The 22,017-nt window shown below is 39.2% G+C and overlaps 1 protein-coding gene across 5 annotated transcripts in view; it reads right to left on the reverse strand.

The window, feature by feature from the left end:
- Positions 1 to 22,017, reverse strand: part of CPEB2 (cytoplasmic polyadenylation element binding protein 2) — a 63,450-nt gene that overhangs the window by 40,481 nt on the left and 952 nt on the right. For 2 of the 5 annotated variants that reach the window (XM_079153617.1, XM_079153616.1), the window contains exons 1-4: positions 19,693 to 21,506; positions 17,441 to 17,722; positions 16,580 to 16,669; positions 8,762 to 8,852 (exon numbers count right to left, since the gene is read on the reverse strand). In XM_079153617.1, coding sequence (XP_079009743.1) covers positions 8,762 to 8,852; positions 16,580 to 16,669; positions 17,441 to 17,722; positions 19,693 to 21,354 — 2,125 coding nt within the window. In that variant the 5' untranslated portion in view covers positions 21,355 to 21,506. Of the gene's footprint in view, positions 1 to 8,761; positions 8,853 to 16,579; positions 16,670 to 17,440; positions 17,723 to 19,692; positions 21,507 to 22,017 lie in introns of those variants that run through there. The other 3 variants (XM_079153619.1, XM_079153618.1, XM_079153620.1) reach the window with 2 other exon arrangements.

The raw sequence follows: 22,017 nt of genomic DNA on the forward strand, positions 1-22,017 counted from the left end.
ACGTGACTGCTCTTAAAAGTTCTAAACAAACATTTATAAAGAAAAATGAATTATCAAGAAAAATGATTTAACCAATAATTTATTGAGCTGTTCCTATTTGCTTGGCATTATGATATATGCTGCTTCAAGGTAAAGTAAAAACAGTCTCATTTGAAAGAGATTAAAAAATACTCTATAGCAAACTAACGTATCAAAAATAAATGATAAAGAACTCTTTACGAAGGTTACAAAGGAATGATTCCTTAAAAATCTTTAACACAACGTTATCTACTTATGATCAGTGTGCAAAGAAGTCCTCACTAGCAAAGTACACATTGATTTCGGATTACAGAGATTTCCGACTGATCATGAAGGAATGAACACAGGTTCACTACTGTTGCTTTCTGAAATCTCTAAAATGGCAGTGAAGAAAGTTTTAAAGAGGCATAACTCCATCAGGACAAGCAGCATAGTACAGGATCACAGAAGGACCATGGTAACACATTCTGGGAAACTATAAATGTGAATGGTTAAGTGGTAACTGACATTGTGAACCAGGAATCACTGAAAACACAAACCTAAACCAGGATGTGTATGGAGAAAGCCATTAAGAAACAAGACATTTACTGTCGCAGACGCCTGGGGAGGTTTGAGTAGGAGATGCTCTGATGGTAGATATAGGGTAGAAACAGTAATGCAGTAAAGTTGATAAATGCTTGTCAAAACAAAACAAAAGAAAACAAAACAAAAAACCAGAGAAACACACAGTCTACTTTTTGGCTCTTCTAAGAGGGCCAGCAACTAGGCCTATAGTAGAAGGAACATATCCAGGTCACTATCCAGACCACAAAGACAGACTCAGAGACAGACAATCTGAGGGTCTCACCTGACTGACTTTGTGCAGTGAGAATTAGTTAAGAAACCCAACTATATACACAGAGCTTCCAATCTTCAGTTTTGTATTTGACTTTTAAATAACAGAATTGACAGTAAAGAATTATAAAATATTTGATGAAAGTCTCCGACACAAGAAAAAAAAAGAAACAGAAGACAACACAAGGAAATGGAAAAATAATACTTAAATACTATAACATCCTCCAGAGAAACGAAATCAAACAGAAGATATAAAAATAAAGACATGATAGGAGGGTCATGAGAATTATTTTAAAACAGAACCTTAAAAGTCAGCAAAAATTAAGCAGAGTGCAGTGGCGCACACCTATAATCCCAGCAGCTTGGGAGGCTGAGATAGAAGGTTTGAGAATTCAAAGTCAGCCTCAGCAAATTGAGGTGCTAAGTACCTCAGTGAGACCCTGGCTCTAAATAAAATATAAAAAAATAAGGCTGAGGATGTGGCTCAGTGGTCAAGCACCCCTGGGTTCAATCCCTGGTAACTCCCCCCCACCAAAAAAAAATAGCAAAAATTTTTAAATTAAAAAACTCAATAGATAGGTTGAAATATGAGAGATAAGGACACTTCTTCAAAAGAAAATTAAAAGGTAAAACAATGGAAAATCAAAAATAAAAGCGGATAATGGGTACAGGAGATTCAACATTTGAAAAAAAGAATTCCAAAAAGAAGTAATATTCAAAAAAAATGAAGATATTATCAAAGAAATACTCCAAATTTCCAAGAACTAAAGAAATGAGTGTCTTCATTAAAGGCATACAAATTAATGTGCAGCTCAATAAACAAATGAAATGAAGAAGGCAAGCAGGCACATATGCACCCCAAGACCCACATTTAGTTATTTTGAAAATTCAGAACCACAGGCATGAAAAGATCCTAAAAGTTCTCAGAAAGACAAAAAGAAAATTAAAAACAAGAAAATCATAAAACAAATGGTTTCAAAGTAGCATCATACTACTAGCAACTCTGAAGTTAACAGAAAATTAATTAATGCCTTAAAAAATTTTTAATTGCTAATAAACAACTCCTTACTGGCCTATCATCTTATATAGTTATAATAAATATGTTTTTTATCCATATAAGGGGTCAAGTTTTATGTCCCATCAGCAGGAAGATACTGGAAGACAAGCCCCATAAAAGAAAGGGAATAAACCATTAAGAAAAGAACATGGAGATCAGGATCTGGATTCCACGGAAAGAGAAAGGGATTCCCAGGAGCATGCAAGTTCCAAAATGACAGCCTAAGAGGGGACTACGAGAAGGATGCCTCCAGAAGTAGGGGAAAAGTCACTCTGAAAGATGATTTGATTTCATGTGTTTGCATGTACTGCTTTACAGTTTTACAGATAAATTTTGGGATGAATTACAGATAAGTATTTAGAAAACTAAGCAAACCAACCAGAAGAGCCTATGATTAATTTCCAAAATAGCAATGTTGTATGAAAAAAGAAAATGATATATCATAGTACAAAATATACAAGGTTCATTTATGAATATTATTTACATTATCTCAGTAATATAATCCATGAGTTAAACAAAATACTTTAATAATAAATTTGAGAGAATAGAATAAGGGAAAGAATTGGAGATGGGTAAGTCACAGTAGGTATCAACACGTAATACTTGAAATATTATTTACAATTACATGAAGAAAGAATTTAAAAAAAACAAAAAGGTTCAAAGTGGCTACCTCTAAGAAACAGGAGTAAGAAAAGGATTGAGAAAGATAGATAACACTGTTTTTTTTAAATATAAGTCTTGTGGAACTATTTCACTTTTAAACCTACATATGTGTATTTGCAAACTGAATTTTTTTAAAAAAGCTAACCAGGTTGGAGGAAGGGTAAAGAATTGAAAACTGCAAATATTTTAAGTTACACATAGAAAAAGGTTAGAAAAGTTATATATTAAAATACTGTCTGTGATTATTTTAGTTTGCGGGACTACTGATGATTTTAAAATTCATTTTTTTTCTGGTGTTTACAAGTTTCCTTTAATGTATATATACCATTTTTGGTAATAAGAAAACAAATGTCTAAAAAAGGATTAAATGGCTACACTTTGAAGGGAAGATTCTCAGATACTCTTTCAAATACTTTAAGCAGCTAAAATTCATAGGCCTAATCATCTGAAGGACTTGCTTTTATCACTACATTATACATAAGGAAGATTCTTTTTGTTATCGTCCATTTAAAGATAAGCTATACAGACACATATCTAAAATCATAAGAAAGATGCATCATGGGGAAGAACTGACTTGTAGTAAGCACATATGTATTCTGAATTAATGTGATTTTAAGCAAACTCACAGTAGTTTCTGTCTGATAGATTTTAGTTTTGAAAAATTAAGTTGTAGCCTGTCATAATTCAAATGAACATTTATCTAAATATTCAAACATGCCTGAAGACATGGCTTCACTGTGTGCTCAAATGTAGTAATACTGTTGCTAATAAAGGTAACTACCTAAAAAGAAATAAAACTTAAAAATCTCTACTCATGATACCATATTTCACATAAGTTTTCTAAAATGAGAACTTCTACAACCCACATTTTTATAATTTCCTTTTTAGTCTATAGATTATTTTGATGACAAAAGTTAAACTCATGTAAATTGTACTTTAAGATGAACTTAATTTTGAATAGCTACAGGGTAAAGTATCATGTATATTATAAGAGCAATCATCTCAATATCAAAATACATTTAATAAAATATATGTAGCTCCTATATAAATCCAACTTATTTTAAAGTTACTGTTTTTTTTTCTTATTTTGATAAAGCCAGTGGTAATAGGAACAACAAATGATTAGTTAAGAGGAAAGAAATATGTAAAATTTTCCTACTTTGTAAATTAAATGGAAATATTTAAAAACTGAAAGTATACACAGTAATCCATCTCAACTATCTTTTTTTGAAGGGACACTCAAGTACAGGTTAAAATGCTTAGGACCAGAAGTTTTTGGGTTTTGGATTTATTCTTTGTTGGATTTTGGAATATTTGCATATACAAAATGAGTTCTCTTGGGTATAGAATTCAAGTTTAAGTGTGAAATTCATTTAAGTGCTTCATATATACTTTATACATGTAGCCTGAAGGCAATTTTACACAATATTTTTAGTGTGTCTGAATTGTGACAGCAACATGTCACGAGGTCAGATATGGAATTTTCCACTTGGCACTCACTTAGCACTCAAAAAGTTTATGAGATTTTGAAACATTCTGAAATCTGGATTTTGGGATTAGGGATGCTTAACCTATATTTGTGATTTTATTCTGCACTTTTTTTTTTTAGAAATTATGAAAATTTTGACTCCAAGAAACACAGATGGCTGAAGAAAATCAAACAGTTTTGAGAAATCCATTTCTGTCAGAGGGAATAAGGCAGGCCTTGTAAGAGGAATCAACATAATTGCTTTATATCACTGGTATTTGTTTTATTTTGCACTTTGCTGCATTTTAACTAATGTATTAAACTTTTCAGACTACTTCATAGATCTCTTTGCCCGTGCTCTACTGTACCAGTCTCTCTGAATGTGCTCTTCACAGTGTGTAACACACAGTGTCTGGGAGTGCGCTCTGAAGCCTGCATGGTTAACCTCTCTCAGGAGTTTGAGAACCTCTGTGCAGCTCAAAAGGTTTAAGTTCTGAAATACAAGTTTTCACACAAGAAACTTAGAAACTCAAGCAAGTTATTTTGTGATCTTGTACTTCCATATTATATGATCAACTGAGAGAAAAAGAAAAAAGTAAAATAAAAGCAGCAAGAATTTGGTACTACCACAAACACATGGAACCTTGAAGCAGTAATTCCCCACTTTCTCAGGAGTTGGTGGTCCTAAAATAGGCAGAGGTTCTTACTTCAAGAGTCTTCAAAATAGGATTTAGCAATCAGTATTTAATAAAAATGATACTAGATAAACAAAGGCTCATGGTAAATGGAATGTTTTTAAAGCATTCTAAACATTTGTTGACATAAAATCACATTCTAAATCCTTTTTCCTGAATTTCCTTTAATTGTTCAGGGAACATTGGTAAAGACATTATGATCTGCTAAGGCAGATCTTCTCAAGAACTGTTATATAAGTTGTATTTCTTCCTATAGTTTTCAAATAAACTTTCATGGGCTGAAATTAAAATTTTTGTCCTAATACTTTGGGGAAGGGCATAAGCAATTTTGGTAAGAATGCTTACACAGTAAGACCTTTGAACAAAGTGTTGGAGGCAGGCGGGAAGAGAGCTTAACAATGATCTGTTTTGTTCTTTTGTTTAAAGTGGAATGAACTGACTCACACATTAAAAGATCACAAATTATTTAAAATAAGTTTGAAAATATTAAACTGCAAAATTATTTAACTGCACTTGGCAAAACATGACTTTTTATTAAAAGACTCCATGCTTATTTTTTCTTTGAAAAGAAAAACATTTTGCTTAAAATCAGGCCAGTTCATCAGAAAATAGGAAGTTAATAGAGAGAAACCACTGCAGAATAAACAAAGCAGATTGCTCAGTGCCACTCATACCAGGGAAAGCACCTTCTAGTGTTAGTGTGTTCAATCCGGAGCAAAAGATAGCAGCATATACGTGACAGTGCTGACTGAGCAGGTTATACCAATCAGCATCAGGCAGCCCTAAACATTAAGCTAAGCCAGGAGTAGCCACCTTTCAATTCCTCAGATGCAACAATCTTAGCTATGCTTTTGCACATGCTCCATCCTTTGTCTAGCTGACATTTCCTGATATTTTTTCTATCATTTTACTTCTGAGGTTTCAGGTTTCAGCTTCCTTTACCTTACAACTGAATCAGGTACTGCCACTTATTGCCTTCTAAGCACTTCGTCTCCTTCCACAGTACTTCCAACACTCTCTTCTGTGTTTGTGTAAGATCTGCAACTCTTTCCCCAGTAGGCTATACATTGCCCCCAAGGGCAGAGACCATGTCTGCTTTTCACAATTTACAGCCAGCAACTGGTGCAAAAGTAGGTACATTTAGTGTATAAAGTTCATTCAGAGTTCAATCTTTGGCTTCACATCTGTACATTGCCAAAAATTAGACCCTTCTCACCTGCAACACTAGACCACAGAAATCTTACTATTAAACTAGTGAGGTTCACTTGATCTATAAAAACCATTGGAGTGTAAAAAACGAAAATAAACTGTGGAGAAGCATTTTAGGCATAAGAGGGGATTTGAAGGTATTTCCATTAGTACAATCACAAAGTTCTCAGGCCAGTAACCTGCTACTTTCTCTGCATTCTAGGGATCTACTTAAACTCTCTTCCTTCCTGTTGACACCAACTCTCACCTTGACCAATTTCACTTTTCTTTTAGACTTAAGAGTGAATCAAAATGCAATTTTTTTATTGTTCTTTCTTTTTAACTCAGTTGTAACCAGACTGCATGATGGTACCCACTATTTTTGCCTCCTACCATTCATATCTCTTGAGCTAATAGGATACTGTGGAGATGATATTGTAGGACTTTAGGGTCTCTGCATTAAGCTCTGTCACCCACTCTGAAGGAGTGTTGAAAGAGAACTTTGGCAGTACTGTGGAAACACTCTCCTGGCAGTGATCTGAGTTCTTCTACCAATATTGTATACTAATTTGCCAGCTACATGAATGTGCCGTCTTAGAAAGGAATCCTCCAGCTCAACGAACCTTGAAGTCAGACTCAGGCAATTTCTTGATTTCTACTTCAAGACAGACCCTTAGTGAGAACTAATCAGTCAAACTGCTCCCAAATTCTAATCTACGGAAATTGTGTGAGATGACAAATGTTTATTGTTGCTTTAAGCTGCTAAGTTTGGGGATAATTTATTTTGCAGCAATAGATAACTAATATAATCTCTTATTGCTGAAGTCCATAGTTTTCTAGAAATTTCTACTGTCAATACAAAGAGAAAGAAGAGATTCAATTTAAAAATTTACCTGGCTACTTTCTTCTTTTCTATTAGATCCCATGAGATGAAGAAAATGGTTGTTTGGTTTTGTTTTTGTGGTTCTGAGGACTGAACCCAGGGGCACTCTACCACTGAGCTACATCTCTAACCTATGTAATATTTTAAGAAGGCCTTGTAAAATTGCCAAGTTTGGTCTAGAACTTTTAATCCTCCTGCCTCAGCCTCCTAAGTACATGGGATTACAAACAGTGTGCACCAACATGCCTGGCAAAAATGACTAACTTTTAAAAAAGCATTTTAAAAGGATAAAATAACACTAATTTTACTCCTGAGCAGAACTAATTCTTTTGTATTAAATGAAGGTCAAGATATTTTGAAGAGAGGGGATAAAGGTGAACACTATTCTAAAGATCAGGCATGGAAAGAAAGGAAAACAAATTTATGGGTTTCTTCCTTTTGCCATCACCTTGCTTTGGCAGATTCTACTGAGGTCCAACTCAAAAACTGTAATGCCCTACGTGTGGGGAGAAGAAAAATACATATGATATTGCAGGAAGCAGTGGAGCTGTACTAGAAAGAAAAGGAAGAAAAAACTTCTTAGGGTAGCACTCAGGTAGTAAAGTAATTTTAAGTATGTATATGATGGCAATTGTGAAGTACTAGTCTTATTTCTCTACGTAGGAAGGTTTCCTAATTTTTCTTTTTTTCTTTTCTTTTCTTTTTTTTTTTTTGTTGTTGTTGCTATAATGCACACAGTGTGCTCCAATCAGAAACAGATTTATCACCATGATGACTCCTAAACGTGTTGGTGGGCATAATTTTCTTCTTACAAAGACAATTTTTCTAACAAAAAATTTTGAAATCACTTGAGATTTTAAAACAATTACTGTTTGCCTTTTGCTGTTTCCATTTCCTTTCTCAAGTTCCTCTCTAGATGTAACCTCCACTTTTATAATTACCCAGGTTAGAAAAAAAGAAAAAAACTGAAATAATTAAGTGAAACACTGACTATTTTCTCTAACATCTTCAAAACCCTTTTAAAAAATGGGGAGAAATAACAATGGAAAAACTTTTCATCATAACAGTAACAATAATCTTAACTTGTCTACAATTTAAGAGTTTTCGTTCTAGAAAAGACAAGGAGAAAAACGACAATTCTTAATCATGAGTTGTTAGATTCTATTCAAAAAGCAGATCCAAGACAAACACCACTGAACTGTCAGCATAACAATGAGAACAAGACCCCATACAGAGACACTCAAAAAACTAAGCTGAATTTTGATGAGAAACAAAACAAACAAAAACCCAAAGTATAACTATATTAGTTTGTGTAGAGAACTACAAAGTATACATGATCAGCAACCACTAAGGACCCCTCAGCTTTCCAGCTCCTTAAAAAGAAGGAATTAGAAAGACAAACAAAAACTCTTCTACAAGTGAAATCCAGTTGGAGAAAATGATTAATTGATCAGTAGCAAACAATCTCGATGCCAACCCTGAAGTTCTAGATTTTGTAGCCTCAATCTTTTAAGTGAATTCTTAATTAGCTTTTAAGAATTAAAACAATTTTGATTCAATGAGAAGTTCTGAGCCAAAACTAATCAGTTAAGCCATTCCTGTACTCCTGGACCCATAAAACTGTGTAAGGTAATAAACATTTGTTATTTTTTTAAGCTGTTAAATTTTAGGATAATTTGTTATATAGCAATACACAACTAACCTTTCTCTTACTCAGATTGACCCAGTTTGCTAGATTTTCAGCATTAATATAATGCTTTATACAATAAAGAAATGTAAAATACTTTTTTCATTATACACAGAATATTTATGAAATAACGTTAATAAATTTTCCTCAGATACTATTAAAAATTAGTTGACATAGGAGCTTAGTGCTTATTTTCCTATAAAAACTGGTAAAATAAACAGAAAAACTGGTATGTAATACAAAATTTTTGTTTTAAAAAGTCACCTACCCTTAAGGGGATCATGCTCTGCTCTCATAATATCAATAAGGGAATTTTCCAAAGAGTGCATATTTAAACTGTCATACATTCTACTTCGATCCTAGAAGAGAAAAAAAAATAAACTTAAGATCTATGCAATTGTCAAAAAATGGTTAAAAATACTATTTAAATTCTCTTACGTATAACAGGACATCTGATTATTATTACTAAGCAATTGTATCTCAAGAAAATACGAGTGACTAAGAATCTCAAGAACTACAACACCCCTTACTGAAGGACAATATTTTCAACATATTCATCTCCAAAGTATCATACCAAAACAATCTAATTAAGTTGGCAGTATTAATGCAATACAGTAAAATAATTTCTTTTGTCATTCTCTGTAAAGATTCCTGAAATACTACACACACAAAGAGTATTTTCAGTAGTTTACCTTCTAAATTTTCCTCACATTATCTAAGAGGACAAGACACTAGAGCTTGGAAAATAAATATCTGGGAAGAAAGGACTTAATTCCATAATTGCACCGTACTTTAAACATCTATCAGACATTTTGTATTATTTAAGACATCTGAATTTCATAACAATGAATGTATAAGCATACTATATATCAAAAATTAAAAACATGAGATACTTATATCAGAACAAAGACTAACACTTAGAATATTCAAATTTCACCCTCCAAAGTGCTCCCTCCCATATTGGTCTCTCCCTCCCATATTGCAATCCTACCTTCCCCAATTACCCTGCAAAGGAAGTAGGCAGGAAGAGTGAAAGAACTTTCAGTGAAGTTTTCTACTTCAAGTCTCAGAACAAAGTTTTCTGCATTGTCAGAAGCCTGTTTGCTAAATGCTCAATCCCTTTGCTTATTAGAAGGACTTTTTACTGCCCATGAATTTATACTGTACTTTGCTCAACACATATTCAATGCCCATGAAAAATACGTGAGACAATGCCCATGCCCTCAGAATAGCCTGGGAGTCTTTTCCTAAAATACGTCAGTGCCATCTCCCACCCAATCCTGTGTGTGTGTGTGTGTGTGTGTGTGTGTGTGTGTGTGTGCAAATATACATACGTGTGGAGGAGACAGGACAGGCCACTCTAAACTCTCAACAAAATGATTACCACAGAAAACGGAAGAATCAGAAAATTAAGTGAAAAAACACTCCGCCGAAGTTAGGTACTTCTCAACTTTGATCCATGTACTTTAACACCAGAACAGAATCGCTGGAATTATATTTAATGTACATACATGTGTGTATATGTAATTTTTTTCTCAAGAAAAGTTTTATAGTTTTTCAAAGGGGTCCATAGTCCAAAGAAGATTCAGAACCAATTGTTCAGAAAGCCAAGAAAAACATAAAAATCTTTCTTGAGAATATGTTCATTTATTTACTGTACTTTGAGTTTAAATTAAGGTTGTAAGCTTTTTAAAACTGGGGGAGGCGGGGCGAGAATCAGTATTGCAGACCAAACAAGGTCCTCTCAAGGAATTAGAAAGGGCGAAAAGTAACACAGAATGATGGCAAGAATGCTGGACAGCAGCACTATTTCAGCTTTATCACCAGTGAACTCTTATCAGTTCCCTTACTGATTTTTACTGAAAGATCCCTGAGGAATAGCACAGCCACTGGTAACAGCTGTTCACTGGAACAGTGACCTTGTTGGTGAGAGAAGTACAGAGAATCAATGAGCTATCACAGTGCTTCCAAAACTTAAATTATCTGGAAGGCTGGTTAACACAGATTGCTGGGATACATCAACAGTGTGGTTCAATAGGTTTGGAGTAGCATCTGAGAATTTATATTTCTCACAAGTTCTCAGGTGTACCCATGCTGCTGGATTATAGATCACACTGCAAATGGGAATGAATTTTGTAGTCTTGTAAGTTCTGGTTCTTGTAGAAAATAATCATGTCAGACTAGATGATACCTAAAAGTCTACTTTAAAAAGTACACAAAAGACTCAGTCATATAACAATAAATGAAATAAAACTAGAATAGAGACAGGATTGCCCTTGGGCAAAATCTGGCCTACAATTTTAGGAATATCTCCAAATATTTCCATCTTTTGTGTTTCTACTATACTGTATTCATAACTAATTTGTTGATTTTCCTCTCTACCACTCAACTTCTTAGTTAATTAAAGCTGGGGACATTCTGAATACAGGACATTGTTAGCTCTCAAATGTCTGTTAAATAAACACTACTTTATTTCTACCATAAAAAACTTCATAAAAATGTGTCAATTGAGTTCTATGAGGGCAAAGATTATACTTTTTAAATGATAATTACAAAGGACTCTGAACTTTCTCAGAATCCTAGATAGAATAGGTAGTCAAATGTTAATCGACTAAATTGAAACAAATACCAGATATTAATGTAGCCTTGCCATCAACCCAAATTTCCCATTACTAATTGGAAGATTAAGTGCTAATATTGCATTTGAAATTCCAAGGCATATTTAAAATAGAGTTATAAAATACTGAACTATCATGATAAAAATTATCATGTTTTATTTATATTTATTAATGTTCATATAATTAAGAATATTTCATGTATGTTCATGTACTTTATAAGTACTTTAAAATACCATATATTCAACTTACCCTAAATTCTTGGAAAGAAAATGTGTTACAATTCAGAGCTGTCTTTTCAGGCTGAAGATTTTGAACAAATTCAACCTATCCCCATTTTCAGTCAGTCTATGACCTTACTTAATGATGATTATTAATATCACCCAAACAGTATTTCTTTCTTTTTCTAGGCAAGAGTGGGATGTGCCATCCACCTCCATTGCAAGGAGTGTGGTCTTACTTTAGAGCTTTGTAAAATTATTGAAATAGTTCTACACACATCATCAATGGGCCATGGACAAAAGTTAAGGTATCAAAGTGAAAATGCGAAAGCAAGCTATTCAATAAATATCGCTAACTGCTATGTGATCAACTCCAATAGTTGTCACTAAAAAGTTGATGTATTAATAACTTTAGTTTGAAAGCCCATTATCCAAATGAAATAGTAAAATGTCCACTTATTATAAGATCCCTTATTTTCATTTTTATCTTAAGTCTTTGGTTATGTACCAAATTCCCACTTTACAAAAGAACACAGCAAAGCTACTTTAAAATTATTAGCTTAGTTATACTTTATTAAGCATCAGTCACATCCCATATGATCTTTTAAAGCAACAAATACAAAATAGCCAGAGGAAGCAAATAAGTCATGACATCTCAAAATCACCTTTTAAATTTAATGAAGTTTAGAAGCTCCTATGCAAAAGATACAGAAAATTTCATTAAATAAACTATGGATTAAAATCTGACTTCTGGAAAACCAGAAAAAAATCTGGCTATAAAATAAGTATATATTAAAAAATAAACAAATTTAAAAATGTACTATTCTGAAATAAGGACATTAAAAATATTTGTATTCATGCAAACTACCATTGGTTAAAAAACTAAAAAGTTCTGTTGTAATTTTAAAGGAAACATGAACACACCAACAGTGATATTTAATAACAAATATGGACAATTACAACAATGCAACTTCCATTTATTATGATTATTTGAAAATTGACAAAAATATTTAATGGAAATAAAAATCTTCAAGGAAAAGTTTATACCCAACCTATTTTAAAATATGCAAATTATGCAAAATTTGTAAAATCAACAAATCCATTAAATGGGGTTTTAGAAACTGAGATTATAGACTCAATCCTATAATAACAGGAAAAATACTAGAACATACTGGTGAAAAAGTATTCCCTCTTGTAGTGTAATATCTATTTTATTGTTTTAAATTCACTTTTTGGAACTTCAGTAAAGTCTGAGTCTGAAAAACACAGAAAAGAACCAACTAATCCTAATTATAAAGATTTATAACACTAAAAATTAAGACAATCCATGTATGATATTAGATTATCATGACAAAGGAACTAAAACTTAATTTCAAGGAAACTTTTGATGTGATATTTTCTTTTGCTTTGATATATTCAAACCTCTAATTTATTTTTTTTAAAAAAGTGGTCAAGTAGACACTTTTCCCCTTGAAAATGAGAGGAAAAAGGAGATGAATGATAGCAAAAGCCCTCTTATCTACTGATATGACAGATGTCTGAATATGCAAGTAGAAAGTACAAGTAGAAAGATGAGCTATTATGTTTTCAATTTTTTTGTTTAATTCCTTAAAATTTACATAAAAGCACTGTTGTGCTAATGTTGTCCCTGATTTTAAGTACATATTGGTCATACATTCCTAATTATACAATGTTATCGAACCACAGAAAATTAGTAGTAGATGACCTGCTACACTGCTTCACCACACAATGTAGCATGCAGTCTCATAAACTCTCTCCATTCTCAGTTATTTCACACAGATGCTTAATTTATCCAACTAGGCTTTTATTTTCTCAAAGGCAAAGAATAGTTATTTTTCCTTCATCTATCCCAAGGGCAATTAAGACACTAATACAAGCACAATAAACACAATATTTCTTGAACTAACTTTATTTATTCTGAACCTCACTCAACAAAGTGAACCTCAATAAAGTGCTGTGATAGTCATTTTGATAAAGAAAAATCTTTTTTGAAATTTTTAAAAGGCCAAACTCTGCTAAAGTTATTCGAGTACCAACAAAGATCAAAAAAAAAAAATTAGTAAAACAAGTAGGAAGTATTGCAAGTACAATAAAAGATTAAGCACAGGATAAAAAACATTAAAAACAAGCATCCACTACCCAGGCATGTATATAAGAGCCCATTTTCTTTCATCTTCAGTCAATATGTAAGTATGAAGACCACCTATGCCCTAATTAGAGCTTAAAGAATGCTTTTGTTATATGAAATACTGAACTTGGTCTGCAATTACATACTGCTTTTCACTAAAGGTGCAACGAAGACCCACATAATGTATTTTTCTGAGAGAAAGCTCCAGATTGTGACATCACAATATTATTATAGTTCAGGTATTAAATATTGGTTTAAAAATTCCAATTAATTCAAGTTAATTTATGTGACACAGAGCAAAAATCCAGAATTAATAATCTCCTGAGCTAAGGAAGAGGCTGGGGTCAGGCCAACATGAATTTATAGGTCTCACAGAATCACAGTTGCAAGATGGTGCTTTGTTTACAGTGATATACTACATCTAAACTTGTAAGTAATAAAAACCTCAGTTAAAAGGATATTTACTCTGTGGCTTAAAATGTCCAAGTATTAATGAATAAATATAGTGTAACATTAACTTCTAATTGAAAATTCCATTTTAAAGTAACTTAGAAATCACATTCCTAAATTATAACTTCCTGCAAGAGTAATTTTTTATAGTAATGAAATTCTTAGCCCAAAATAAATTGACAGAAATATATAGTAAACATTTTAAAGTTGAAATGTGTGTATTTACATTTGCTTTCTAAAAAGTTTTAAATTTGAAGACTTTCCATTAAAAATCTTATTTAAGAAAGGCCAACCCACAAAATTTTACTTACAATAAATAAAATCAACTTATGAAACTCCCATTTACTGAATTCAATTACATGTTCAGATCTTAGTATAGGTAAGGTCTGAAGTGTCCAACTATAAGAATTAAGACTTCACTTCTATATTTTAATGTACTCTACACCTGATCAGGTTAAGTGTGATATCAGGTTGTTTTAAAATAATGTACTTTTAATTAAAAAAAATTAGTATTAAAACATATGATGACAAAAGGTCATAAATGAAAATAGTCTCTCCAGATATTTAAATGATGAAGCATGTTCTATGAATTTTGACAAATAATAAAGAACCACTCAATATTTTAAAATGCCAATTCCAGTCTGTAGCTGCGGCAGTATTTTTAAGAACCTCAACTTCAAATACCTCAACCTTTTATGGAAAGATGGGAACACAGAACAAATTAAGTATAAAATGGACCCTTCGGGTACTGAAAGGAGACAACAATATTGCTTTTAAGACTCACAGAAAGGTCATAGGCTATCTTCACTGCCATAGACAAGTGTCTTAGGCCATTCCTGGCAAGAACCAAAGACTCCCATTCTAAAAATAAAGGCCAGGGGTTGGGGTAAGGGAGAAAGGAGAAAAAGAATCGGCCAAGACAGATCAGAGAATGTCTAAGAGCTGGCTGCAAAGGCCTTATAAGACCTAGTTCAAGGTTCTCCTTTTATAGATAAGGCATCTAAAACCCAGAGACATGAAGGTTCATAAACTGTTATATTTAATGTCATAATGATTTTGAGGAAGAGGACGATGACCCAAGTTTCAGATCTCCTTTCCTTCCAATTGAGTTCAGTTTCCACTATCTTCTTTTTCCACCAGTCTTCATCACATCACACTTCTGCCCAACAGTTCATGAGGAATACTAATATCTCAGCAGTGTTCTATATTTAATACTAAATTCCTGTTTCCTAAAAATGAACCTACCTAAAACCCCAGGTTATAAAACCAGTAAAAGTGGAGTGGCTTTTAGACTGATGTCTAAGTGGAAGGACAGAACCCTTATCCTGTAGCAGTCCCAGAGTCCAGTTTAAAGACTGTCCTTTTGTTATCACCTCTACCTACTGTCTAGTCCCATTCCATCAAAGACAACCATTCCAATAAACTAATTTCTCAACCTTTGCCCCTCCCTGCAAGAACCCTTTCAACCATTGCTTCCGTATATATACTTAGAATAATTGTGTCTATTACTCTCTAAGAATAATTTCCATTGCCACCTTCAAAATCATTATAATATTTTAAATTTTCTTAATATTCCATTGCCTAGCCATTTAGTGTTCCATTTAAACAATATAAAAATGTGACATAAATATAAATATGTCACTAATATAGATTAACCAAGCCAGAGTGAAGGAGAAAGTAGGAATAGATGGGTAGCTAATATTAACAAGCTAATAAACTGCAAATTACATCAGATAACTATTTCTGAGCAGAGATCCTGACAGGACAACTTTTGTACAAAAGCAGGACCTGTCTAAAATGACTGCTAATGGTTGATTAATGAAGTTAGTGCTAATCCTCTAGGTTAAAATGCTACTTACAAATATATTATTAATCTGCTTATATGGTCTTTATTCATAATCATCTCATCTTAATAAACTAACTGAGGATAAAATAGCTCCATTCACTTAACTCACATAATGTCAAGTCTAAGCTCAATCAAATTTGGGTTCTGTGAAAAAGAATCCTCATATGTAAGGACGAAGCTTTCTATGTCCAGTAATAATCCTCATCACCTGCTACCCAGTATATATTCAAATTCGCTCTGCAGGAGGAAAGACAGCATTTTGTAACCACTTGAAGGATACGAGAGCAGTAATAAAATTTAGAATAAATAACTATGCCACTAAGTTTTTATAAAGGTAAAAAACTGAACTAAGACAGGGCTTTTTCAGAAACATATCTCAATAATATATTTCAAATATGAAATCTCCATAGCAGGTTTCAGGACAAAATTTTACAGGAAAGTTTTGTAAAACATAAAATGTAAAGCTGAATGTTAAGTAAATATGAGATTTTGTACCTAACTCCAAATAATTCTGAAAGGAGATAAAATCCGTTTAGTTTGACTGATGTTTAAAGTCAGGTGCTCTTGAGTATATAATTAACTTCTTTCATTCGAACCAAATTTTATTATGCCTTAGAAACATAAAATGATTACAAATCTTTTAAATTTAAAGCTGAATATTCTATATTAAATAGTAAATCAGGTTTAATGCCCTGTAACATATGCTTAAATAGGTATAATTGAAAAGTAAATGATTAATCCTACTCAAAATGTAAATACTAAACTCCTACTCAAAATCCTGAAAAACATACACTGTGCAGCCTACCTGGTCTATTCTGGATGTTCCGGCTGCAGTGCACCAACTATCTTGGAGTGAATCTGAGCCCCAAGCTGGCAACTGCAAACTAGATCTCACCTTCAATAGCATAGAAGTTTTCATCAGAAATAAGCAATTTTCTTCCCCATATCCTCCCCCTCCCCAAAAAAAGGAAAAATAAAAAAGGAACAAAAAAACAATCAAAGGTTCTTTCTCTTAAATCTTTGTTCAATCCTCTAAAGATTTCAGGGAAAATAAAATCTTATTTGAAACAGCCATAATGAACTTCAACAAGATATTCAACAAAAAATGTTCAACAAAAAATTTTTAGCTTGGAAAAAAACTGTCTAATCACATAACTATTAGGCCATACTTTGGAAAAAGCAGTCACTGGATCAGTGAAGACAAATTTGAATTAGATGTAAAAGTCTTGATATCATTTTGCCACAATCATAGCTGTATTCAATGTATTCTAATATATAGTCAGCTGATCACAGACAAATCTATGAATGACTACAGTGACAGAACATTTGAGGCTAACTTATATTGTAGGAGAAACAAATTTTGATGGTACTGCAGAATAATAAATTTCCTTCTAAAAGAACTGCCAAATAGCTTCAATCAGTATTTAAGAAAAACAAAAGGTTTTTCTACATTTTAAGAAGCTTATTTTCCATTGCGTGCTTAGAGAACGTTTTACATTCTCCATTTTCTCTATGAATCTCACCGTCTAATTATATGCTTGAAAACTAAAACAATATTTTTTTCCATTTACTAATTTTACTATACTACTACTACTGCCACTGCCACCCAACTTCCTATTTTGAAAGATGAACATCAGAAATAAGGCCATTTACATACCATTCTTACCTGTAAGGGTAAGAGTGTATTACTATTGTTGTCTGTTCTGAACACATTATCTTCAATCCAAGATTTTGGAGTCAGTGATGGAGTAGAGCGAGTAAATTTCGGTGGTGCTATGACATTACCAGAGAATGGTTTCTTCAATGGCGATATCTGATTCATGGTTCCTGGAATTCCCATGTTTCCAGTTCTACGATGATCTCGGCCATGCACTGCTCCCCAGGACATGCTTCCAGTGCCCCAGCCACTGCTCTGGTGGTTGCTCCAAGGAGATTGTTTCAAAAGAGGCTGGGGAAAACACATCTATTTAAATTATAGGCTTTAAAAAGCTTGTAATTCAAACTTAAATTTTAGACCTTAGCTAGCAATTCATGATTAAAAATGAAATACAAAAAACTGAAGAATACAGTTTAGCCTACAAAAAGCAATAAATTTGAGATCTCACTATTTAAAATCATTTATTTCATGATAGGCAAGTTTTTGCCATTTTTATCTACTATAAATATTTCAGAACAATTACTCAAACAGAATCATGCAATTATTTTTTCCTTTCAGAGAACTGTACACATGATAAAGATGAAGAAAAAATACATACTTTTAAATTGCAATTAACTTTAAATATTCTTAAAGAAACATCCCACTTATGAGAGTGAAATTTGCATGTTGGGCTTCCAAAACAAGTTGTAGTACTACAAAAGTAGCCAATGATGAAGTTTAGAATTATTACTCTTTTGAATGAATTAAAAATCTTTGGGGATAGAGCAGTATAGGAAATGTGTCATTTTTTTTTTTGCATTGTTTACTTAACTTTTAAGGTACCTAGTTTTGTGTAGTTTCTTTTCAAGTGTTATTTCACTTCAAGATCCATGAATTGTTAAGCAATTATCTGATGTTACCCATAGGTGGATCCACTGAGATATACTGCCAATAAGCAACTGTCAATAGGCTTGAATTATTCTTAATAATTTTAATACAAGTCTCCATTAAGTTCCTTCATTTTCACGAGTAAATTACATTCTAGTTTAGAACATATGGCAAGAAAAGTTAAGTCATCAAATAGAAAATTCATTGCAAGTCTGTAAGCAGTTTGTGCCTGTGTATGAATTGCTAGCAATCCCTACCGTCAAAATAAGCTAATATTCTAATAATTTTGTGCTTACATTGAGCCAATGGAAATATGGACTATGCAGTTACTAAAAATTAGTAAATACGGTGGTACCCTTACTGCTTTTTACAAGACAAATCTAACGCCTCTGACCTACAGTACCTTTACAAGTATCTTCTGAATGCCAATGTGACCATGAACATATACCACTCTCCCTCCACACAGTTCAGAAAGGGGCTGTGGACAAACCACCCCATGCATGAGGGCCTTCCTCCCCTAGTAAGGGATCCAGCGCTCAAAGTTCTCTTCCCAAGGTCTACAATTCCACAGGAAAGCTGCGTGGCCGCTTTCGCTCCGCGGCCAGCCTGTGCTCTGGTTAAAAGCAGATCACAGTTAAACGCGGATCGTGGCATGCGTCCTGCCAGGGCTCCACGTCCCCAGTTAGGGCACAAATCACCTACGAATGGCCGCGGCAAGTTCTCGGTTAAGGAGGGGCAGCCGGGGGCACCGAGGCGGCTGCGGGAAACCGTGAGAGCCCGGAGCGGGCGCAGGTGCCGCCGCGCACGGCGCTCCCAGGCCGGCGGGTCCGGGCACAACTGTTAACTGTTGCCGCGGCCACCGACAACTGTCAACTGTTACCGCTCCACTCGGCAGTGTTCACTCGCAACTGGCAACGACGAGGCGGGTCAGCTCGGCGCCGCGCAGGTCACGCTCCGCCGCTCTCGGGCCCTGACCACGACTCCGACTGGGAGGACGGCAGCAGGCGCTGCCCCGGCTCGGAGCCGAACCGCTCTCCGTGACGCGGCCGGCGCCGCCCGGCAGAGCTGCGGGGACCACGGCGGGGCGTGCGGTCGGGGTCGCCACGCGGAGCGCGGTCCCCGCGGCGCCTCCGCGACGCGCCGGGCGCACCCGGCAGCCCCGCCAGCCGCCCGCCCGAGCCCGCGCTCGCGGTCGGCTCGGAGCCCGGCGGCGCGCCCGGTCCGGGCACCTTCCTCCGCCCGCCGCCCCACCGCCCGGCCCCGGGCCCCGCCGCCCGGGCGTTCGAGGGGGCGTCCGCCCGCCGCCGCCCGGCGCGAACCCGGCCCGCCGCCCGCCGGCGCTGTCACCGGAGCGACCTGGGCCCCGCTCCCGCTCCCGCCGCCGCCCGCCGTACCTGGTGGTGGTTGTACGAGTTCCTCTGCTGCAGGAAGGCGGCGGCCGCCGCCTGGTGCTGCTGCTGGAGCTGCGGGCTGACGGGCGACCTCCGGCTCTGCGGCTGCTGCGGCGCCGCGGGCGGCGGGGGCTGCTGCTGAGGTAAATTCATGGCGGGCGGCGGCGGGGGCACGGCGGTCGCCGAGAAGGGGCCGCCGAAGCCGCCGCCGCCGCCGCCGCTCGCCGGCACGCTGAGCCCCGCGCAGCCGTGCGGCGACACGGGCGAGAAGCTCGGGAAGAAGGCCGGGTTCATGGACGACGGGAGCCCGGGGTAGAAGCCGTTCTCCGAGTCGGGGCTGGGCGGCGGCATGGCGCTGAGCGAGCCGCCGGCGCCGCCGCCGCCGCCCGGGGTGGCGGCCGAGGAGCCGGGCGGCTGCGGCTGCGGCTGGGGCGGCTGCTGGGGCGGCGGCGGCGGCGGCGGCTGGGGCGCCGGCGGCTGCTGGGGCTGCGGCGGCGGCGACGCGGTCTGCACCGACCAGGGGGTGCCGAAGCCGGGCAGCGGCGGCGGCGACGCGGAGCCGCCTCCCCCTCCGCCTCCGGGGGGCCCCCCGCCCCCGCCGCCGCCCGGGTGCGGAAGGTCCGGGCTCTGCAGGCTGCTGAAGGCGCCCGCGCCGAGCGCCCCGCCGGGCAGGAGGTTACTGGGACTGTTGAGCAGAGGGTGGTTGGGGGACTCCATGGAGCCCGGCGCGGGGTTCACCGGCGGCGTCGAGGAGGCCAAGCCCGCATTGGGGGGCTCGGCGGCGCTGCCCTCGCCCGCGGCCGGGGTCTTGCGAGGGCTGCCCGCGCCTCCGTGGCGGCGCCGCGGGGCTGCGGGCGGCGAGGGCGGGAGCTGCGGGAGCGGGGGCAGGTCGGCCGGGCGCTGCCGCGGGGCGAAGTCCTGTGGCGGGAGGTGCTGCGGGTGCGGGAGGCTGAACTGCTGTGGCGGCTGCGGCTGCTGGCGCTGGGCGAGCTTGGCCGGCTGGAGGAGCGTGCCGGGCGGCGGCGGCGGGCTGAACCGGCCCTGGCAGTGGAGCGGCGGCGGCGGCGGCTTCGAGTCCGGAGGGTGGGGATGGTGGGGAGGGCTGAACTCTTTCCTCTTCTGGCTGCTCAGCTGCTGCTGCTGCCGCTTACTGAAGTCCTGCGGGGAGGAGGTGCGGCAGCAGCAGCAGGAGGAGGCGGAGGAGGAGGAGGGGTGGTGCAGACTCAGTTTGAAGTCCTGGGAGGGGAGGAGGTGGGTCACACCCGCGTTCGTGCCGCCGCCGGGGTGGTGGTTGGGGAGTTTCTCCGCGGCCGCCGCCCCCGAGAGTGGCCGCGCCGGCTGCTGTGTCAGCCCCAGCAGCAGCTCATCCTGCATGGTCTGCTGATGCGCCAGGAACGGGGAGGAAGAGGAAGCGGCGGCGGCCGAGCTGCCCGCGCCGCCGCCCAGGGGGCTGGAGAAGGGGGAGGCGGCCTCGGAGAAGCCGGTGACAGGCAACGGCGGCGGCGAGAGCGGGCCGAAGGGCGTGGCGGAGGGCAGCGGGGAGGTGGCCGCGGCAAGCCCCGCGGCCTGGGGGCGGTGCGCCCCGCCGCCGAACAGGGACCCGGGGCTGCTGCTGCCACTGCGGAGCGGGACGGTCTGCAGCACCCCAAACCCGAAGTCCCTCATCTATCAGGCGGGCAGCTGCGGGAGGAGACGCGCCCGGCCCCCTGCGCCGCCTAGGAAGCGGCCAGCGCTGGGGCGGCCGGCCGGGGTGGAAGGAGGGGAGTCAGTGAGACAGGGACACTGTGACTGCGCCGGGACACCGACTTGGGCCCCGCCGCCCTTCGCGGCGGCCACCTCCGCCTCCCGAGACCCGCTCGGGCGCCGCCGCCGCCGCCGCCGCCCTCTCGGCTTAAGAACCCCGGAACGTGCGTCAGCGCCACCTCACAATCGCGCCGCCCCCCGCGGTGCGTCCCGGCACGCGCGGGCGCGAGGCCGCCGCGCCCCCGCCGCCCCGCCCCGCCCCGCCCATCATTAACATGCCGCTCGGCCGCCCGGCGCGCGCCCGCGCTCCCGGGAGGGCGAGCGGCGCGGGGGCGAGCGGCGCGTCCCCTCGCGCTGCGGAAGAAGTGGAGGCCGGTTGGGGCGAAGGCGGCGGAGGCGGCGGGCCAACAGGGGTCTCGAGACCTGGGCGCGCGCAGGCACCGAGCACGCGCAGGCAGCGCGGACGGTTCCTGGGCAACCGCTCCTCCCAGCGCGGGGTTGGCGCAAAGCCGGCCGGGGTCTCAGGAGCCTCCTCCCCGCGCGGCTCTGCCTCTTTCCTGTCACCAGCGTTCCGCCCTGGGTCAC

Source organism: Sciurus vulgaris (assembly GCF_902686455.1).
Source record: "Sciurus vulgaris genome assembly, chromosome: 9".
NCBI lineage: Eukaryota > Metazoa > Chordata > Mammalia > Rodentia > Sciuridae > Sciurus > Sciurus vulgaris.